Consider the following 23,487-nt stretch of genomic DNA (forward strand, 5'->3'; position numbering starts at 1 on the left):
AAAGACCAAACAAAATCCAACTTATTACATGGAATGTGCACAGGCTCCATGTTGGCCCAAAAAAAACAAAAAGCTTAATGTTCTTGGACATTTAAAGATGCACTATGCAGAAATAGGTCATTTCCTGGTTGCTAAAGTTCTAATAGTTTGCCTAATTTCAGTTTATGTAACAACACAAGCAAGTATACTGTAGAGAATCTCATTGTACAATCTAAACAGCTGTGAATAATCATTTTCAATAACCAATAATATAGTATTTTCATCTGTTTGAAGCTGGTGTACAAAACCCAAAGGAAAAGACGCAAAGATGAAACTTAAGAACGGCAAGCATAGAACACTCAGAACAGATCCACCTCTTCTTAGACTTGCTGTCAATGAGAATGACAGATCTACAACTCACATTTCTACGTGCATTTGGTCGGGTCGGCCAACAAGTGACATATTGCAGCTTTGAAGAGATGTTTCCTGCTAGAATTAAATGACCGAAAGGAGGTCTTGAACATTTAAAGAGGAGCTGGGTTGGAGAGGCCTATACTGCCTCACAGCATAGGAGCCTTACTTTTTTTCACCCACCTACCAATCGGTGCCCTTTGAGGCATTGGAAAACCTCCCTGGTCTTTGGTTGAATCTGTGTTTGAAATTCACTGCTTGACTGGGGTACAGAGATGAGGTAGTCATTGAAAAATCATGTTAAACACCATTATTGCACAGAGTGAGTCCATGCAACTTATTATGTGACTCGTTAAGCACATTTTTACTCCTGAACTTATTTAGGCTTGACATAACAAAGGGGTTGAATACTTTTTGACTCAAGATATTTCAGCTTTAATTTTTTTATTAATTTGTAAAAATTTTGACAAATATAATTCCACTTTGGCTTTATAAGGTATTGTGTGTGTGTGTGGGGGTCAGTGACACATCTCAATTGAATACATTTTAAATTCAGGCAGTAACACAACAATGTGGCGTGAATACTCTCTGAACGTGAATACTCTCTGAAGGTGAATACTCTCTGAACGTGAATACTCTCTGAACGTCAATACTCTCTGAAGGTGAATACTCTCTGAAGGTGAACACTCTCTGAAGGTGAATACTCTCTGAAGGTGAATACTCTCTGAAGGTGAATACTCTCTGAAGGTGAATACTCTCTGAAGGTGAATACTCTCTGAAGGTGAATACTCTCTGAAGGTGAATACTCTCTGAAGGTGAATACTCTCTGAAGGTGAATACACTCTGAAGGTGAATACACTCTGAAGGTGAATACACTCTGAAGGTGAATACTCTCTGAAGGTGAATACTCTCTGAAGGTGAATACTCTCTGAAGGTGAATACTCTCTGAAGGTGAATACTCTCTGAAGGTGAATACACTCTGAAGGTGAATACACTCTGAAGGTGAATACACTCTGAAGGTGAATACACTCTGAAGGTGAATACACTCTGAAGGTGAATACACTCTGAAGGTGAATACACTCTGAAGGTGAATACTCTGAACGTGAATACTCTGAACGTGAATACTCTCTGAAGGTGAATACTCTCTGAAGGTGAATACTCTCTGAACGTGAATACTCTGAACGTGAATACACTCTGAACGTGAATACACTCTGAACGTGAATACTCTCTGAACGTGAATACTCTTTGAATGTGAATACTCTCTGAATGTGAATACTCTCTGAATGTGAATACACTCTGAACGTGAATACTCTCTGAACGTGAATACTCTCTGAATGTGAATACTCTCTGAATGTGAATACTCTCTGAACGTAAATACTCTGAACGTGAATACACTCTGAACGTGAATACACTCTGAACGTGAATACACTCTGAACGTGAATACACTCTGAACGTGAATACACTCTGAATGTGAATACTCTCTGAATGTGAATACTCTCTGAATGTGAATACACTCTGAACGTGAATACTCTCTGAATGTGAATACTCTCTGAATGTGAATACTCTCTGAACGTAAATACTCTGAACGTGAATACACTCTGAACGTGAATACTCTCTGAATGTGAATACTCTCTGAATGTGAATACTCTCTGAATGTGAATACTCTCTGAACGTGAATACTCTCTGAACGTGAATACTCTCTGAACGTGAATACTCTTTGAATGTGAATACTCTCTGAATGTGAATACTCTCTGAATGTGAATACACTCTGAACGTGAATACTCTCTGAACGTGAATACTCTCTGAATGTGAATACTCTCTGAATGTGAATACTCTCTGAACGTAAATACTCTGAACGTGAATACACTCTGAACGTGAATACACTCTGAACGTGAATACACTCTGAACGTGAATACACTCTGAACGTGAATACACTCTGAATGTGAATACTCTCTGAATGTGAATACTCTCTGAATGTGAATACACTCTGAACGTGAATACTCTCTGAATGTGAATACTCTCTGAATGTGAATACTCTCTGAACGTAAATACTCTGAACGTGAATACACTCTGAACGTGAATACTCTCTGAATGTGAATACTCTCTGAATGTGAATACTCTCTGAATGTGAATACTCTCTGAACGTGAATACTCTCTGAATGTGAATACTCTCTGAATGTGAATACTCTCTGAACGTGAATACTACGTTTTCTGACACTACGTTTTCTGTTTGAAAATAAAAAATTAAATCTTACAAAAAAACTAAAATTCAGTCACTACTTGCCTGAAGGACAATTAGCAAAACATTTTAATGTCAAGTCATGGAATGTAGGCTTACATTGAACAGCACACATTGGCTGCTACTGTAGAATAGCTATTGGCTGTTTCATAGAATAACTATTGGCTGTTTCATAAAATAACTATTGGCTGTTTCATAGAATAACTATTGGCTGTTTCATAGAATAACTATTGGCTGTTTCATAGAATAACTATTGGCTGTTTCATAGAATAACTATTGGCTGTTTCAAAGAATAACTATTGGCTGTTTCATAGAATAGCTATTTCCATGTGAAGGTGGTATGATGGTAAGCCACTCTTATAGGTCTACATTATGATCAGATAACCACAGAAGCCTAGTTGGCCACTGTTAGTTTTAACTGCCTCGCGCCGGAATTTGCAGAGAACGTTCACGTTTCTGCTCAGCAGACCTGAAATTTGGTCAGTGCTGAAAAAAACCATTGGATCATTAAATCAGAACAAGGTGAGGTTGGCAGCCTCCCGTGAGGCTCCCGTGAGCCTCCCGTGAGGCCTCCAGACAGAGTTTTTGACTATTATCTGCAGATAAATATGGAAACATTCGATGAAGATGTTGAATCCTCACTGCAGGAACAATAAGGTAGTAGAGAGAGAGCCTCATTCTGGTCCAAAATATTATAAAAGAAAACCGATTTAATGTTATAAATGCTAATGTCATACTTGGTAATTAATTCCTTGCAGTAACACTGTAAATATGAATTTAATCTTGAGATTTAATGTTAAAAATAGCTTTTAATGTTCTTTAACTCAGAAAGTAGTCCTGATCATAATCGCCAAGACAATATCCAAAACAACTAACACACTGAATTCATACCTTTTCACTTATTTAAATTGTCTTCTTACTCATTTTACCAATCTGATAAAGTCGTTAAAGTGTTTAATCATTTAGCTATGTATTTCAGATGAAATCAAGGCGTTAGAATGTACCAGAGGAGGTCGTTCTGCACAAACTATTTCAGGGGCATGTCCCCCCCGGACTCCCACATCCCAGAACTCCCTGGCTGGCTACTTTTATATTTACTTACTTACAGAAAGCACTATAGACAGCACAAACAGATATGGGACCAAGCTAAGTCGACAATAGGTTCATTGTAGCAAAGCTATCATATTTTGACTTGACCAAATGGACAAGAAGAAATGTTGTCATACCACTGAAACTTCTGGATGCCAGAGCCTCGATTGAACAGGGAGGGAATGACTCTAATTACAGCGAAATTAATAGGTCTCAGTTGAAACCCGACTCTCAGAGCTGAGTCAGAAGCAGCATGTGGACTGGTTGTGGTGACGTTATAGAGGAAACTGTTACTGAATAGCACTTTAGAAGTTTCCTAAATGTTTGGTGATGATGTGTGGAGTAACTTTCCTGCCAGATACATTACAGGGACTTGATGTTAATGCAAACTTCCATTTGTTTAATTCATTCATCTTTCACTTTTCAGATGATTCCAAAGGGAAACGCCAAAGAAAGATCCTATACAAGACCCAGAATTACCTGAACCTCTATGCTGCTGATGGTCTTCGTACTCTCTGCATCGCAAAAAAGGTAACACAGCTTCAGCAATACAACAATACATCTTCAACAACTAATAGGACTTTTATTTTTAAACTATTTCCATCATTAAACTCAAACACATGAGAAATCAGGGCCTGGGCCTAGAGCAAGGAGAACTGACTATCCTAACGCCTTGTAGTGGACTGGAAAACATTCAGTAGTGGACTGGAAAACATTCAGTAGTGGACTGGAAAACATTCAGTAGTGTAGTGGACTGGAAAACATTCTGTAGTGGACTGGAAAACATTCAGTAGTGGACTGGAAAACATTCAGTAGTGTAGTGGACTGGACAACATTCTGTAGTGGACTGGAAAACATTCAGTAGTGGACTGGAAAACATTCAGTAGTGGACTGGAAAACATTCTGTAGTGGACTGGAAAACATTCTGTAGTGGACTGGAAAACATTCAGTAGTGGACTGGAAAACATTCAGTAGTGGACTGGAAAACATTCTGTAGTGTAGTGGACTGGAAAACATTCAGTAGTGGACTGGAAAACATTCAGTAGTGGACTGGAAAACATTCAGTAGTGGACTGGAAAACATTCAGTAGTGGACTGGAAAACATTCTGTAGTGGACTGGAAAACATTCTGTAGTGGACTGGAAAACATTCTGTAGTGGACTGGAAAACATTCAGTAGTGGACTGGAAAACATTCAGTAGTGGACTGGAAAACATTCTGTAGTGTAGTGGACTGGAAAACATTCTGTAGTGGACTGGAAAGCATTCTGTAGTGTAGTGGACTGGAAAACATTCTGTAGTGGACTGGAAAGCATTCTGTAGTGTAGTGGACTGGAAAGCATTCTGTAGTGTAGTGGACTGGACAACATTCTGTAGTGTAGTGGACTGGAAAACATTCTGTAGTGGACTGGAAAGCATTCTGTAGTGTAGTGGACTGGAAAACATTCTGTAGTGGACTGGAAAACATTCTGTAGTGTAGTGGACTGGAAAACATTCTGTAGTGGACTGGAAAGCATTCTGTAGTGTAGTGGACTGGAAAACATTCTGTAGTGGACTGGAAAGCATTCTGTAGTGTAGTGGACTGGAAAACATTCTGTAGTGGACTGGAAAGCATTCTGTAGTGTAGTGGACTGGAAAACATTCTGTAGTGGACTGGAAAACATTCTGTAGTGGACTGGAAAACATTCTGTAGTGTAGTGGACTGGACAACATTCAGTAGTGGACTGGAAAACATTCTGTAGTGTAGTGGACTGGACAACATTCTGTAGTGGACTGGAAAACATTCTGTAGTGTAGTGGACTGGACAACATTCAGTAGTGGACTGGAAAACATTCTGTAGTGTAGTGGACTGGACAACATTCTGTAGTGGACTGGAAAACATTCAGTAGTGGACTGGAAAACATTCAGTAGTGGACTGGAAAACATTCAGTAGTGGACTGGAAAACATTCAGTAGTGGACTGGAAAACATTCAGTAGTGGACTGGAAAACATTCTGTAGTGGACTGGAAAACATTCAGTAGTGGACTGGAAAACATTCTGTAGTGTAGTGGACTGGACAACATTCTGTAGTGGACTGGAAAACATTCTGTAGTGGACTGGAAAACATTCAGTAGTGGACTGGAAAACATTCAGTAGTGGACTGGAAAACATTCAGTAGTGGACTGGAAAACATTCTGTAGTGGACTGGAAAACATTCAGTAGTGGACTGGAAAACATTCAGTAGTGGACTGGAAAACATTCAGTAGTGTAGTGGACTGGAAAACATTCTGTAGTGGACTGGACAACATTCTGTAGTGGACTGGAAAACATTCTGTAGTGGACTGGAAAACATTCAGTAGTGGACTGGAAAACATTCAGTAGTGTAGTGGACTGGAAAACATTCAGTAGTGGACTGGAAAACATTCAGTAGTGGACTGGAAAACATTCTGTAGTGGACTGGAAAACATTCAGTAGTGGACTGGAAAACATTCAGTAGTGGACTGGAAAACATTCAGTAGTGGACTGGAAAACATTCAGTAGTGGACTGGAAAACATTCTGTAGTGGACTGGAAAACATTCAGTAGTGGACTGGAAAACATTCAGTAGTGGACTGGAAAACATTCAGTAGTGTAGTGGACTGGAAAACATTCTGTAGTGGACTGGACAACATTCTGTAGTGGACTGGAAAACATTCTGTAGTGGACTGGAAAACATTCAGTAGTGGACTGGAAAACATTCAGTAGTGGACTGGAAAACATTCAGTAGTGTAGTGGACTGGACAACATTCAGTAGTGTAGTGGACTGGAAAACATTCAGTAGTGGACTGGAAAACATTCAGTAGTGGACTGGAAAACATTCTGTAGTGTAGTGGACTGGAAAACATTCTGTAGTGGACTGGAAAGCATTCTGTAGTGTAGTGGACTGGAAAACATTCTGTAGTGTAGTGGACTGGAAAACATTCAGTAGTGGACTGGACAACATTCTGTAGTGTAGTGGACTGGAAAGCATTCAGTAGTGGACTGGACAACATTCTGTAGTGGACTGGAAAACATTCAGTCGTGTAGTGGACTGGAAAACATTCTGTAGTGGACTGGAAAGCATTCTGTAGTGTAGTGGACTGGAAAACATTCAGTAGTGTAGTGGAAAACATTCAGTAGTGGACTGGAAAACATTCAGTAGTGTAGTGGACTGGAAAACATTCTGTAGTGGACTGGAAAGCATTCTGTAGTGTAGTGGACTGGAAAACATTCAGTAGTGTAGTGGAAAACATTCAGTAGTGGACTGGAAAACATTCAGTAGTGTAGTGGACTGGAAAACATTCTGTAGTGGACTGGAAAACATTCAGTAGTGGACTGGAAAACATTCAGTAGTGGACTGGAAAACATTCAGTAGTGGACTGGAAAACATTCAGTAGTGGACTGGAAAACATTCTGTAGTGGACTGGAAAACATTCAGTAGTGGACTGGAAAACATTCTGTAGTGGACTGGAAAACATTCTGTAGTGGACTGGAAAACATTCAGTAGTGGACTGGAAAACATTCAGTAGTGTAGTGGACTGGAAAACATTCAGTAGTGTAGTGGACTGGAAAACATTCAGTAGTGTAGTGGACTGGAAAACATTCAGTAGTGTAGTGGACTGGAAAACATTCAGTAGTGTAGTGGACTGGACAACATTCAGTAGTGGACTGGACAACATTCTGTAGTGGACTTGAAAACATTCAGTAGTGTAGTGGACTGGAAAACATTCAGTAGTGTAGTGGACTGGAAAACATTCAGTAGTGTAGTGGACTGGAAAACATTCAGTAGTGGACTGAAAAACATTCAGTAGTGGACTGGAAAACATTCAGTAGTGGACTGGAAAACATTCAGTAGTGGACTGGAAAACATTCAGTAGTGGACTTGAAAACATTCTGTAGTGGACTGGAAAACATTCTGTAGTGTAGTGGACTGGAAAACATTCAGTAGTGTAGTGGACTGGAAAACATTCTGTAGTGGACTGGAAAACATTCTGTAGTGTAGTGGACTGGAAAACATTCTGTAGTGGACTGGAAAACATTCAGTAGTGGACTGGAAAACATTCAGTAGTGTAGTGGACTGGAAAACATTCAGTAGTGGACTGGACAACATTCTGTAGTGTAGTGGACTGGAAAGCATTCAGTAGTGGACTGGACAACATTCTGTAGTGGACTGGAAAACATTCAGTCGTGTAGTGGACTGGAAAACATTCTGTAGTGGACTGGAAAGCATTCTGTAGTGTAGTGGACTGGAAAACATTCAGTAGTGTAGTGGAAAACATTCAGTAGTGGACTGGAAAACATTCAGTAGTGTAGTGGACTGGAAAACATTCTGTAGTGGACTGGAAAGCATTCTGTAGTGTAGTGGACTGGAAAACATTCAGTAGTGTAGTGGAAAACATTCAGTAGTGTAGTGGAAAACATTCAGTAGTGTAGTGGACTGGAAAACATTCTGCAGTGGACTGGAAAACATTCAGTAGTGGACTGGAAAACATTCAGTAGTGGACTGGAAAACATTCAGTAGTGGACTGGAAAACATTCAGTAGTGGACTGGAAAACATTCTGTAGTGGACTGGAAAACATTCAGTAGTGGACTGGAAAACATTCTGTAGTGGACTGGAAAACATTCTGTAGTGGACTGGAAAACATTCAGTAGTGGACTGGAAAACATTCAGTAGTGTAGTGGACTGGAAAACATTCAGTAGTGTAGTGGACTGGAAAACATTCAGTAGTGTAGTGGACTGGAAAACATTCAGTAGTGTAGTGGACTGGAAAACATTCAGTAGTGTAGTGGACTGGACAACATTCAGTAGTGGACTGGACAACATTCTGTAGTGGACTTGAAAACATTCAGTAGTGTAGTGGACTGGAAAACATTCAGTAGTGTAGTGGACTGGAAAACATTCAGTAGTGTAGTGGACTGGAAAACATTCAGTAGTGGACTGAAAAACATTCAGTAGTGGACTGGAAAACATTCAGTAGTGGACTGGAAAACATTCAGTAGTGGACTGGAAAACATTCAGTAGTGGACTTGAAAACATTCTGTAGTGGACTGGAAAACATTCTGTAGTGTAGTGGACTGGAAAACATTCAGTAGTGTAGTGGACTGGAAAACATTCTGTAGTGGACTGGAAAACATTCTGTAGTGTAGTGGACTGGAAAACATTCTGTAGTGGACTGGAAAACATTCAGTAGTGGACTGGAAAACATTCAGTAGTGGACTGGAAAACATTCAGTAGTGGACTGGAAAACATTCAGTAGTGTAGTGGACTGGAAAACATTCAGTAGTGGACTGGAAAACATTCAGTAGTGTAGTGGACTGGAAAACATTCAGTAGTGGACTGGAAAACATTCAGTAGTGGACTGGACAACATTCAGTAGTGTAGTGGACTGGAAAACATTCAGTAGTGGACTGGAAAACATTCAGTAGTGTAGTGGACTGGAAAACATTCAGTAGTGGACTGGAAAACATTCAGTAGTGGACTGGACAACATTCAGTATAGGACTGGACAACATTCTGTAGTGGACTGGAAAACATTCAGTAGTGTAGTGGACTGGAAAACATTCAGTAGTGTAGTAGACTGGAAAACATTCAGTAGTGGACTGGAAAACATTCAGTAGTGGACTGGAAAACATTCAGTAGTGGACTGGACAACATTCTGTAGTGGACTGGAAAGCATTCTGTAGTGTAGTGGAAAACATTCAGTAGTGTAGTGGACTGGAAAACATTCAGTAGTGTAGTGGAAAACATTCAGTAGTGGACTGGAAAACATTCAGTAGTGTAGTGTAGTGGACTGGAAAACATTCAGTAGTGTAGTGGAAAACATTCAGTAGTGGACTGGAAAACATTCAGTAGTGTAGTGTAGTGGACTGGAAAACATTCAGTAGTGGACTGGAAAACATTCAGTAGTGGACTGGAAAACATTCAGTAGTGTAGTGGACTGGAAAACATTCAGTAGTGTAGTGGAAAACATTCAGTAGTGGACTGGAAAACATTCAGTAGTGTAGTGGACTGGAAAACATTCAGTAGTGGACTGGAAAACATTCAGTAGTGGACTGGAAAACATTCAGTAGTGTAGTGGACTGGAAAACATTCAGTAGTGGACTGGAAAACATTCAGTAGTGGACTGGAAAACATTCAGTAGTGGACTGGAAAACATTCAGTAGTGGACTGGAAAACATTCAGTAGTGGACTGGAAAACATTCAGTAGTGGACTGGAAAACATTCAGTAGTGGACTGGAAAACATTCTGTAGTGGACTGGAAAACATTCTGTAGTGGACTGGAAAACATTCTGTAGTGGACTGGAAAACATTCAGTAATGGACTGGAAAACATTCTGTAGTGGACTGGAAAACATTCTGTAGTGGACTGGAAAACATTCAGTAGTGGACTGGAAAACATTCAGTAGTGGACTGGAAAACATTCTGTAGTGGACTGGACAACATTCAGTAGTGGACTGGAAAACATTCAGTAGTGGACTGGAAAACATTCAGTAGTGGACTGGAAAACATTCAGTAGTGGACTGGAAAACATTCAGTAGTGGACTGGAAAACATTCAGTAGTGTAGTGGACTGGAAAACATTCTGTAGTGGACTGGAAAACATTCTGTAGTGGACTGGACAACATTCAGTAGTGTAGTGGACTGGACAACATTCAGTAGTGGACTGGACAACATTCAGTAGTGGACTGGAAAACATTCAGTAGTGGACTGGAAAACATTCAGTAGTGGACTGGAAAACATTCAGTAGTGGACTGGAAAACATTCAGTAGTGGACTGGAAAACATTCTGTAGTGTAGTGGACTGGACAACATTCAGTAGTGGACTGGAAAACATTCAGTAGTGGACTGGAAAACATTCAGTAGTGGACTGGACAACATTCTGTAGTGGACTGGAAAACATTCAGTAGTGTAGTGGACTGGAAAACATTCTGTAGTGGACTGGAAAACATTCAGTAGTGGACTGGAAAACATTCAGTAGTGGACTGGAAAACATTCAGTAGTGGACTGGAAAACATTCAGTAGTGGACTGGAAAACATTCAGTAGTGGACTGGAAAACATTCAGTAGTGGACTGGAAAACATTCTGTAGTGGACTGGAAAACATTCAGTAGTGGACTGGAAAACATTCAGTAGTGGACTGGAAAACATTCAGTAGTGGACTGGAAAACATTCAGTAGTGGACTGCAAAACATTCAGTAGTGGACTGGACAACATTCAGTAGTGGACTGGAAAACATTCAGTAGTGGACTGGAAAACATTCAGTAGTGCACTGGAAAACATTCAGTAGTGGACTGGAAAACATTCAGTAGTGTAGTGGACTGGAAAACATTCAGTAGTGTAGTGGACTGGAAAACATTCAGTAGTGTAGTGGACTGGAAAATATTCAGTAGTGTAGTGGACTGGACAACATTCAGTAGTGGACTGGACAACATTCAGTAGTGGACTGGACAACATTCAGTAGTGGACTGGAAAACATTCAGTAGTGGACTGGAAAACATTCAGTAGTGTAGTGGACTGGAAAACATTCAGTAGTGTAGTGGACTGGAAAACATTCTGTAGTGGACTGGAAAACATTCAGTAGTGGACTGGAAAACATTCAGACAATTGAGAAACAGATGTACCCTCTCGCCTCTGGTATCTTAACGAAGAAAAATGGGATAAGTGATGCTTTTAATCATTTCATCTCGGCTTTTCCTTTGACAGAAACGTTGGTTTTAATTGACGCTAGTAAGTCAATTGAATGCGTCCAAGCTTACACATCCCCTGCCTAAGCAAGTTCTTTCTGACTCTGGCAACATAACTGAGAAGAATGGGATAAGTGAACCTTTTAATCATAATTTTATCACGACAGGCTTGAGAGAAACAGTAGTTTAATTGACCCTGGACAGTCAATCGACTGCTCTTCCCTCTGCCAGCCTCCAGCTGACTCGATAGTTAACCCGTCAACATTTTAGTGAATCTTTTTTTTAGATTTCAACAATTTCCTGTCTGTGATGTGCTAGATGCCTTGCTTAAGATTGACGTAAACAATTAATCCACTCGGGCTGATATGCTTGATTAATTTCTGCTGCAGGCCCATGTATTCCTCCTAACCTGATGATTATACTTGGTACTATCCCCAAGGTCTGGAAGGAGGCCCATGTACTCCTCCTAACCTGATGATTATACCTGGTACTATCCCCAGGGTCTGGAAGGAGGCCCATGTACTCCTCCTAACCTGATGATTATACCTGGTACTATCCCCAGGGTCTGGAAGGAGGCCCATGTACTCCTCCTAACCTGATGATCATATCTGGTACTATCCCCAGGGTCTGGAAGGAGGCCCATGTACTCCTCCTAACCTGATGATTATACCTGGTACTATCCCCAGGATAAGGAAGGAGGCCCATGTACTCCTCCTAACCTGATGATTATATCTGGTACTATCCCCAGGGTCTGGAAGGAGGCCCATGTACTCCTCCTAACCCGATGATTATATCTGGTACTATCCCCAGGGTCTGGAAGTAGGCCCATGTACTCCTCCTAACCTGATGATTATATCTGGTACTATCCCCAGGGTCTGGAAGGAGGCCCATGTACTCCTCCTAACCTGATGATTATATCTGGTACTATCCCTAGGGTCTGGAAGGTGGCCCATGTACTCCTCCTAACCTGATGATTATATGTCATCACCACATTCTCTATCAGACAGTTGGTTGGTCCTCTGTGATGTCACCTAGGTTGATACGTTGCTATGTTTTCATTTATAAAGCCCTTTTTGTAAAAGTCCCACTGTAACTAACATCATTACTAAACTATAGACATACAAGTTACCAACCCAGGTCTCAGGGCTGGCTAACTCTGGAAATTCCTGGTAAATCAGCTTGTAGTTTTCCTGCACCTTAGTTGTGGAACAATCTTCAAAAAAATTCTTAAATGGAATGTTCTGATGCCTCTAGGTCAATTCAGAAAGCTGATTTTGAGGACTTTATTACTGATGAATGTGTGTTCTTCTATGACCGTGTTTTTCTTGCTGCTTGCATTTGGTTTCTATATTTTGATGTGTGTGTTTTCTGTCATTTATGTCAAATACACCTTGGTCTCAGTATGACTCCCTGATAAATAAATATAAAAAATGATCTGACTAGTTTTTTTGTGTCTGTCTCTGTCTGTCTGTGTCTCTGTCTGTCTGTGTCTCTGTCTGTCTGTGTCTCTGTCTGTCTGTGTCTCTGTCTGTCTGTGTCTCTGTCTGTCTGTGTCTCTGTCTGTCTGTGTCTCTGTGTCTCTGTCTGTGTCTCTGTCTGTCTGTCTGTCTGTGTCTCTGTCTGTGTCTCTGTCTGTTTGTCTGTCTGTGGCAGGTTATGACTAAGGAGGAGTATGCTGTCTGGTTGCGACATCATCTGGAGGCAGAGACGGCCATACAGGGAAGAGAAGAGCTGCTGTTTCAGTCTGCTCTGAGACTGGAGATTAACCTGCATCTATTAGGTAAAGTTGTTACCCTTAACACTAGGACCGCTGGGCCTCCACGGACCCCCCACCCTTAACACTAGGACCGCTGGGCCTCCACGGACCCCCCTTACCCTTAACACTAGGACCGCTGGGCCTCCACGGACCCCCCACCCTTAACACTAGGACCGCTGGGCCTCCACAGACCCCCCCACCCTTAACACTAGGACCGCTGGTCCTCCACAGACCCCCCAACCTTAACACTAGGAGGCCGCTGGGCCTCAAAGGACCCCCCACCCTTAACACTAGGACCGCTGGGCCTCCACAGACCCCCCACCCTTAACACTAGGACCGCTGGTCCTCCACAGACCCCCCAACCTTAACACTAGGAGGCCGCTGGGCCTCAAAGGACCCCCCACCCTTAACACTAGGACCGCTGGGCCTCCACAGACCCCCCACCCTTAACACTAGGACCGCTGGGCCTCAAAGGACCCCCCACCCTTAACACTAGGACCGCTGGGCCTCCACGGACCCCCCACCCTTAACACTAGGACCGCTGGGCCTCCACAGACCCCCCACCCTTAACACTAGTACCACTGGGCCTCAAAGGACACCCCACCCTTAACACTAGGACCACTGGGCCTCCACGGACCCCCACCCTTAACACTAGGACCGCTGGGCCTCCACAGATCCCCCACCCTTAACACTAGGACCGCTGGGCCTCCACGGACCCCCCACCCTTAACACTAGGACCGCTGGGCCTCCACAGACCCCCCACCCTTAACACTAGGACCACTGGGCCTCCACGGACCCCCACCCTTAACACTAGGACCGCTGGGCCTCCACAGATCCCCCACCCTTAACACTAGGACCGCTGGGCCTCCACGGACCCCCACCCTTAACACTAGGACCGCTGGGCCTCCACAGATCCCCCTTACCCTTAACACTAGGACCGCTGGGCCTCCACAGATCCCCCACCCTTAACACTAGGACCACTGGGCCTCAAAGGACCCCCCTTCAAGCTAACTAGCAGTCACTCTGACTGCAATATTCTAACAGTGTAATTAATTCATTTCATATATGCTATTGCTAAAATAATAATTTGGTTGTGTTCATGAAGGTTGTTTAAAAAAAAGTTTTAACCTTTATTTAACGAGGTAATTCAGTTAAGAACAAATATTTTTTTACGATGACGGCCTGACCAAAGTCCTCCTGTACATAAAACCTCTGGGGGCTTGATAACAACATCCAGGCTGAAAACCTCTGGGGGCTTGATAACAACATCCAGGCTCAAAGCCTCTGGGGGCTTGATAACAACATCCAGGCTCAAAACCTCTGGGGGCTTGATGACAACATCCAGGCTCAAAACCTCTGGAGGCTTGATAACAACATCCAGGCTCAAAGCCTCTGGGGGCTTGATAACAACATCCAGGCTCAAAACCTCTGGGGGCTTGATAACAACATCCAGGCTCAAAACCTCTGGAGGCTTGATAACAACATCCAGGCTCAAAGCCTCTGGGGGCTTGATAACAACATCCAGGCTCAAAACCTCTGGGGGCTTGATAACAACATCCAGGCTCAAAGCCATTGGGGGCTTGATTACATCATCCAGGCTCAAAGCCTCTGGGGGCTTGATTACATCATCCAGGCTCAAAGCCTCTGGGGGCTTGATTACATCCAGGCTCAAAGCCTCTGGGGGCTTGATTACATCCAGGCTTAAAACCTCTGGGGGCTTGATTACATCCAGGCTCAAAGCCTCTGGGGGCTTGATTACATCCATTTCACATCAACTCCAACATTCACAGAAAAAAACACGATTTCCACTCCTGTAACTCCTGTATAACTTTGTTAGTTACAGCGAGCAAAGACAACCAGCACCATCGATCATAGTTAACGAGTTTTAATGTTATTCCGCCATTGCCACACACATACCACAGCTGTGGTAAACCATCACTCAGAACCCCATCAATACGGTCGGGACGGGGTGTCCGTTCTGTTGCTCCTGTGTGAGGGGGACGTCCTACATGGGATATTCAAGTCCAGGGTGGAGTGGTGGGCCAGGTAGGGACTGCTGGTTCATGGTTGGCTGTTGAATGGATAAATGGTTCATGGTTGGCTGTTGATTGGATAAATAGTACATAGTTGACGGTTGATTGGATAAATGGTAGTAGCCTGATAATAAACCAGTCAGAAAAAGAAACATGTCCAGCAATATGATTATGATTTAGACCAGGGGGTCGTCAAACTCTTATGCCCAGGGACCCCCTCACAGGAAAACCAGGGACCCCCATCATACATTAGCAACACAAAAAAAGGCCTACGTTTTAATGTTTTCATTAGGCCACTGCTCCACTCGGGAGGCCTCAGGCCTACGTTTTAATGTTTTCATTAGGCCACTGCTCCACTCGGGAGGCCTCAGGCCTACATTTTAATGTTTTCATTAGGCCACTGCTCCACTCGGGAGGCCTCAGGCCTACGTTACGTTTTAATGTTTTCATTAGGCCACTGCTCCACTCGGGAGGCCTCAGGCCTACATTTTAATGTTTTCATTAGGCCACTGCTCCACTCGGGAGGCCTCAGGCCTACGTTACGTTTTAATGTTTTCATTAGGCCACTGCTCCACTCGGGAGGCCTCAGGCCTACGTTACGTTTTAATCAATCAATCAATCAAATTTATTTTATATAGCCCTTCGTACATCAGCTGATATCTCAAAGTGCTGTACAGAAACCCAGCCTAAAACCCCAAACAGCAAGCAATGCAGGTGAAGAAGCACGGTGGCTAGGAAAAACTCCCTAGAAAGGCCAAAACCTAGGAAGAAACCTAGAGAGGAACCAGGCTATGTGGGGTGGCCAGTCCTCTTCTGGCTGTGCCGGGTGGAGATTATAACAAAACATGGTCAAGATGTTCAAATGTTCATAAATGACCAGCATGGTCGAATAATAATAAGGCAGAATAGTTGAAACTGGAGCAGCAGCACAGTCAGGTGGACTGGGGACAGCAAGGAGTCATCATGTCAGGTATTCCTGGGTTATGGTCCTAGGGCTCAGGTCCTCCGAGAGAGAGAAAGAAAGAGAGAATTAGAGAGAGCATATGTGGGATGGCCAGTCCTCTTCTGGCTGTGCCGGGTGGAGATTATAACAGAACATGGCCAAGATGTTCAAATGTTCATAAATGATCAGCATAGTCGAATAATAATAAGGCAGAACAGTTGAAACTGGAGCAGCAGCACAGCCAGGTGGACTGGGGACAGCAAGGAGTCATCATGTCAGGTAGTCCTGGGGCATGGTCCTAGGGCTCAGGTCCTCCGAGAGAGAGAAAGAGAGAAGGAGAGAATTAGAGAACGCACACTTAGATTCGAATAGGACAGGAGAAGTACTCCAGATATAACAAACTGACCCTAGCCCCCCGACACATAAACTACTGCAGCATAAATACTGGAGGCTGAGACAGGAGGGGTCAGGAGACACTGTGGCCCACTCCGAGGACACCCCCGGACAGGGCCAAACAGGAAGGATATAACCCCACCCACTTTGCCAAAGCACAGCCCCCACACCACTAGAGGGATATCTTCAACCACCAACTTACCATCCTGAGACAAGGCTGAGTATAGCCCACAAAGACCTCCGCCACGGCACAACTTAAGGGGGGGGGGGCGCCAACCCAGACAGGATGACCACATCAGTGACTCAACCCACTCAGGTGACGCACCTCCTCCAGGGACGGCATGAGAGAGCCCCAGTAAAGCCAGTGACTCAGCCCCTGTAATAGGGTTAGAGGCCACTGCTCCACTTGGGAGGCCTCAGGCCTACGTTTTAATGTTTTCATTAAGCCACTGCTCCACTCGGGAGGCCTCAGGCCTACGTTTTAAAGTTTTCATTAGGCCACTGCTCCACTCGGGAGGCCTCAGGCCTACGTTTTAATGTTTTCATTAGGCCACTGCTCCACTCGGGAGGCCTCAGGCCTACGTTACGTTTTAATGTTTTCATTAGGCCACTGCTCCACTCGGGAGGCCTCAGGCCTACGTTTTAATGTTTTCATTAGGCCACTGCTCCACTCGGGAGGCCTCAGGCCTACGTTACGTTTTAATGTTTTCATTAAGCCACTGCTCCACTCGGGAGGCCTCAGGCCTACGTTACGTTTTAATGTTTTCATTAGGCCACTGCTCCACTCGGGAGGCCTCAGGCCTACGTTTTAATGTTTTCATTAGGCCACTGCTCCACTCGGGAGGCCTCCGGCCTACGTTTTAATGTTTTCATTAGGCCACTGCTCCACTCGGGAGGCCTCAGGCCTACGTTACGTTTTAATGTTTTCATTAGGCCACTGCTCCACTCGGGAGGCCTCAGGCCTACGTTACGTTTTAATGTTTTCATTAGGCCACTGCTCCACTCGGGAGGCCTCAGGCCTACGTTACGTTTTAATGTTTTCATTAGGCCACTGCTCCACTCGGGAGGCCTCAGGCCTACGTTTTAATGTTTTCATTAGGCCACTGCTCCACTCGGGAGGCCTCAGGCCTACGTTTTAATGTTTTCATTAGGCCACTGCTCCACTCGGAGGCCTCAGGCCTATGTTTTAATGTTTCCATTAGGCCACTGCTCCACTCGGGAGGCCTCAGTTCTACATTTTAATGTTTTCATTAGGCCACTGCTCCACTCGGGAGTCCTCAGGCCTACGTTTTAATGTTTTCATTAGGCCACTGCTCCACTTGGGAGGCCTCAGGCCTACGTTACGTTTTAATGTTTTCATTAGGCCACTGCTCCACTCGGGAGGCCTCAGGCCTACGTTTTAATGTTTTCATTAGGCCACTGCTCCACTCGGGAGGCCTCAGGCCTACGTTACGTTTTAATGTTTTCATTAGGCCACTGCTCCACTCAGGAGGCCTCAGGCCTACATTACATTTTAATGTTTTCATTAGGCCACTGCTCCACTTGGGAGGCCTCAGGCCTACATTACGTTTTAATGTTTTCATTAGGCCACTGCTCCACTTGGGAGGCCTCAGGCCTACATTACGTTTTACTGTTTTCATTAGGCCACTGCTCCACTCGGGAGGCCTCAGGCCTATGTTTTAATGTTTTCATTAGGCCACTGCTCCACTCGGGAGGCCTCAGGCCTACGTTACGTTTTAATGTTTTCATTAGGCCACTGCTCCACTCGGGAGGCCTCAGGCCTACGTTACGTTTTAATGTTTTCATTAGGCCACTGCTCCACTCGGGAGGCCTCAGGCCTACGTTACGTTTTAATGTTTTCATTAGGCCACTGCTCCACTCGGGAGGCCTCAGGCCTACGTTTTAATGTTTTCATTAGGCCACTGCTCCACTCGGGAGGCCTCAGGCCTACGTTTTAATGTTTTCATTAGGCCACTGCTCCACTCGGGAGGCCTCAGGCCTACGTTACGTTTTAATGTTTTCATTAGGCCACTGCTCCACTCGGGAGGCCTCAGGCCTACGTTTTAATGTTTTCATTAGGCCACTGCTCCACTCGGGAGGCCTCAGGCCTACGTTTTAATGTTTTCATTAGGCCACTGCTCCACTCGGGAGGCCTCAGGCCTACGTTTTAATGTTTTCATTAGGCCACTGCTCCACTCGGGAGGCCTCAGGCCTACGTTACGTTTTAATGTTTTCATTAGGCCACTGCTCCACTCGGGAGGCCTCAGGCCTACGTTACGTTTTAATGTTTTCATTAGGCCACTGCTCCACTCGGGAGGCCTCAGGCCTACATTTTAATGTTTTCATTAGGCCACTGCTCCACTCGGGAGGCCTCAGGCCTACGTTTTAATGTTTTCATTAGGCCACTGCTCCACTCGGGAGGCCTCAGGCCTACATTTTAATGTTTCCATTAGGCCACTGCTCCACTCGGGAGGCCTCAGGCCTACATTTTAATGTTTTCATTAGGCCACTGCTCCACTCGGGAGGCCTCAGGCCTACGTTTTAATGCTTCTATTTGCCTACCATTATTATACTCCAAGTGCATAACTCCTCTATTCCCCCAAAATAACAATGTTAGCTTGCAATACAGTTCATCAACCACTAGAAGTTGTGCGTACACATGATTTGAGATTTGTGTGAAGATACGCACAGCACACTATCCCGTCAAATTCAAAATGGAGAAATACCAAACGTTGGTGTTGAATGAGGCCCCAGGGAGGTTCATACTGGTACTGCATCCCTTCAACACTGATGTCCCCTGAAGACCTCGTCAAAGATGATGTTTTAATGCAACAGCTGTTGATATTCGTATGGTTTTCTAGGAGCAACGGGTGTAGAGGACCGTCTACAAGATGGTGTCCCAGAGACCATTGCGTCGCTGCGGAAGGCAGGGCTCCAGATCTGGGTTCTGACGGGGGACAAACAGGAGACAGCCATCAACATCGCCTATGCTTGCAAGCTGCTGGAACCTGACGACGAGATCATCACACTCAACGCTGACTCTCAGGTGAGATCATCACACTCAACGCTGACTCTCAGGTGAGATCATCACACTCAACGCTGACTCTCAGGTGAGATCATCACACTCAACGCTGACTCTCAGGTGAGATCATCACACTCAACGCTGACTCTCAGGTGAGATCATCACACTCAACTCTGACTCTCAGGTGAGATCCTCACACTCAACGCTGACTCTCAGGTGAGATCGTCACAGTCAACGCCATACTTGAGTAAAAGTAAAGATACCTTAACCCATTTAATCCCTATTCCCCCCCACAGGCATGAAAATATCCCAATCTTGTGTCATTAGTTAGCCTTTGAAATAATCTATCATAATTCTTTAACATTTTCTTGGAAAAGTAGGTGAAAAAGTGTGTTTAATGGTCGGTCACAATTGTGACTGATGGGATTAAATAGGCTAATAGAAAATGAGTTAAGTGAAAGTCACCCAGTCAAATTCTATTTGAGTAAAAGTCTAAAAGTATTTGGTTTTAAAAAACAAGAATATTGTGCCTCCTGGTTTGCTTAATATGAGGATTTTTTTGTTAATGGCATTTTTACTTTTGATACTTAAAAACCTCTTAGGGCTCCCCTGAATTATTTCAACATTTTGTTAAAAATCGCACAACATTTCAACGTCCTGCTACTCATGCCAGGAATATAGTATATGCATAGGATTAGTATGTGTGGATAGAAAACACTCTGAAGTTTCTAAAACTGGTTAAATGATGTCTGTGACTATAACAGAACGTGAACAGCAAGCGAAATCCCAAGAAAAACCTGGTCACAAAAACCACAAAAAAGTATTCATCCGCCAGTCTCTGAATTGTCTATCACAAGAGAAAATAGATAACGGTGATGTTGCAGTACCTACAGCTTCCACACGATGTCGCCAGTACTGGCATTTTCATTGGTTTAAATCCTTGGTGGAATAAGAAATAGGCCCTTCCTGTCATCCAGGAACAGGAAGAGGCTTATGGGAGAGAGACAATGCACGCTGATTTCAAGAGTAGCTGCTATTGAATACAGATCGCCCAGTGATCAATTTGATCGATTATTAACGGTTACAAACGTAGTTTGAAGTGTTTTGTAAAAGTTTATAGGCAACTTTTTTAATTTTAAAAAATGACGTTGCGTTTTGGAACGGAGTTTTGCCATGGATCAGACGGGCTATATAAATTGACATTTTGGGTATTCTCTGCATGTGTGTTTTAACCTTTCTGATCTCCCCATCCCGGATCCGGGATCGTGAATACAGACTCAAGCTCATTACCATAACGCAACGTTAACTATTCATGAAAATCGCAAATGAAATGAAATAAATATGCTAGCTCTCAAGCTTAGCCTTTTGTTAACAACACTGTCATCTCAGATTTTCAAAATATGCTTCTCAACCATTGCAAAACAAGCATTTGTGTAACAGTATTGTAGGCTAACGTAGCATTTAGCATTAGCATTCAGCTGGCAACATTTACACAAAAAAACAGAAAAGCATTCAAATAAAATCATTTACCTTTGAAGAACTTCAGATGTTTTCAATGAGGAGACTCTCAGATAGCAAATGTTCAGTTTTTCCTGAAAGATTATTTGTTTAGGACAAATCGCTCCGTTTTCTGCGTCACGTTTAGCTATGAAAAAACCCCTGTATCCAGGATTGTGTAAATCTATCAGCAAGCTCATTAGCATAACACAACGTTAACTATTTATGAAAATCGCAAATGAAATGAAATAAATATGCCATCTCTCAAGCTTAGCCTTTTGTAAACAACACTGTCATCTCAGATTTTCAAAATATGCTTCTCAACCATAGGAAAACAATCATTTGTGTAAAAGTAGCTAGCTAGCGTTAGCATTTCGCGTTAGCATTTAGCGTTAGCATTAGCGTTAGCATCCAGCACGCAACATTAACAAAAACATAAAAGCCTTCAAATAAAATCATTTACCTTTGAAGAACTTCTGATGTTTTCAATGAGGATACTCTCAGTTAGATAGCAGATGCTCAGTTTTTCCAAAAAGATTCCTTGTGTATTAGAAATAGCTCCGTTTTATACATCACATTTGGCTACCAAAAAAAATCCGAAAATTCAGTCCTCAAAACGCGAACTTTTTTCCAAATTAACTCCATAATATCGACTGAAAACATGGCAAACGTTGTTTAGAATCAATCATCAAGGTGTTTTTCACATATCTCTTCATTGATACATCGTTCTTGGACACATGCTTTCTCCCCTGAATCAAATGGTAAAGTAGAAGCAGCTGGCAATTGCGCACCGAATTCGACGCAGGACACCAGGCGGACACTTGGAAAATGTAGTCTCTTATGGTCAATCTTCCAATGATATGCCTACAAATACGTCACAATGCTGCTAAGACCTTGGGCGAACGACAGAAAGTGTAGGCTCATTTGTTGCGCAATCACAGCCATATAAGGAGAGAATGGAAAACAGAGCTTCAGAAATTCTGCTAATTCCTGGGTGATGCATCATCTTGGTTTCGCCTGTAGAATGAGTTCTGGGGCACTTACAGACAAAATCTTTGCAGATTCTGAAACTTCAGAGTGTTTTCTTTCCAAAACTGTCAAGAATATGCATAGTCGAGCATCTTTTCGTGACAAAATATCGCGCTTAAAACGGGAACGTTTTTTATCCAAAAATGAAATAGCGCCCCTAGAGCTCTAACAGGTTAATGGAAGTTTGAGTTTTATCGAGTACGATTAGCATTTGGCGTTGCGCATTTCCGCAGATTATTGGCCTTAAGAGGTTGCGACGAGCAATCCCGTATCCGGGATCCTATTTACAGGAGCGTAATTATAGCCTCAAGCTCATTACCATAACGCAACGTTAACTATTCATGAAAATCGCAAATGAAATGAAATAAATATATTAGCTCTCAAGCTTAGCCTTTTGTTAACAACACTGTCATCTCAGATTTTCAAAATATGCTTTTGAACCATAGCTAAACAAGCATTTGTGTAAGAGTATTGATAGCTAGCATACCATTAAGCCTAGCATTCAGCATATAACATTTTCACAAAAACAATAAAAGCATTCAAATAAAATAATTTAAATTCAGATGTTTTCAATGAGGAGACTCTCAGTTAGATAGCAAATGTTCAGTTTTTCCAAAAATATTATTTGTGTAGGACAAATCGCTCCGTTTTGTTCATCACGTTTGGGTAAGAAAAAAAACGAAAATTAAGTCATTACAACGCAAACTTTTTTCCAAATTAACTCCATAATATCGACAGAAACATGGCAAACGTTGTTTAGAATCAATCCTCAAGGTGTTTTTCACATATCTATCGATGATAAATCATTCGTGGCAGTTGACTTTCTCCTCTGAAGAAAATGGAACGCGCATGGAGCTGGAGATTACGCAATAATTTCGACGGAGGACACCGGGCGGACACCTGGTAAATGTAGTCTCTTATGGTCAATCTTCCAATGATATGCCTACAAATACGTCACAATGCTGCAGACACCTTGGGGAAACGACAGAAAGTGCAGGCTCATTCCTGGCGCATTCACAGCCAAATAAGGAGACATTGGAACACAGGGCATTCAAAATCTGGACCATTTCCTGTATGAAATTTAATCTTGGTTTCGCCTGTAGCATTAGTTCTGGGGCACTCACAGATAATATCTTTGCAGTTTTGGAAACGTCAAGAGTTTTTTCTTTCCAAAGCTGTCAATTACATGCATAGTCAAGCATCTTTTCGTGACAAAATATCTTGTTTAAAACGGGAACGTTTTTTATCCAAAAATTAAAAGAGCGCCCCCTATCTCAAAGAAATTAATTGACGGATAGCCAGGGGCGCACTCCCAACACTCAGACATCATTTACAAATGAAGCATGTGTGTTTAGTGAGTCCGCCAGTAGGGATGACCGGGGATATTCTCTGTTTAGTGAGTCCTCCAGATCAGAGGCAGT

General features: G+C 43.1%; 2 protein-coding genes across 4 annotated transcripts in view; one reads left to right on the forward strand and one right to left on the reverse strand.

The window, feature by feature from the left end:
* The window catches only part of LOC149985338 (uncharacterized), a 175,620-nt gene that overhangs the window by 95,612 nt on the left and 56,521 nt on the right, over positions 1-23,487 (reverse strand). The window lies entirely within an intron of this gene.
* Positions 1-23,487, forward strand: part of atp10a (ATPase phospholipid transporting 10A) — a 146,013-nt gene that overhangs the window by 87,784 nt on the left and 34,742 nt on the right. The window contains exons 1-4 of one of the 3 annotated variants that reach the window (XM_090229662.1): positions 3,019-3,151; positions 4,146-4,249; positions 13,047-13,173; positions 19,380-19,564. In XM_090229662.1, the coding sequence (XP_090085788.1) occupies positions 13,050-13,173; positions 19,380-19,564 (309 nt within the window). In that variant the 5' untranslated portion in view covers positions 3,019-3,151; positions 4,146-4,249; positions 13,047-13,049. The other 2 variants (XM_090229720.1, XM_090229608.1) reach the window with 2 other exon arrangements.

This window comes from Oncorhynchus mykiss, chromosome 1 (assembly GCF_057628025.1).
Source record: "Oncorhynchus mykiss isolate SJ-2025 chromosome 1, ASM5762802v1, whole genome shotgun sequence".
Taxonomy (NCBI): domain Eukaryota; kingdom Metazoa; phylum Chordata; class Actinopteri; order Salmoniformes; family Salmonidae; genus Oncorhynchus; species Oncorhynchus mykiss.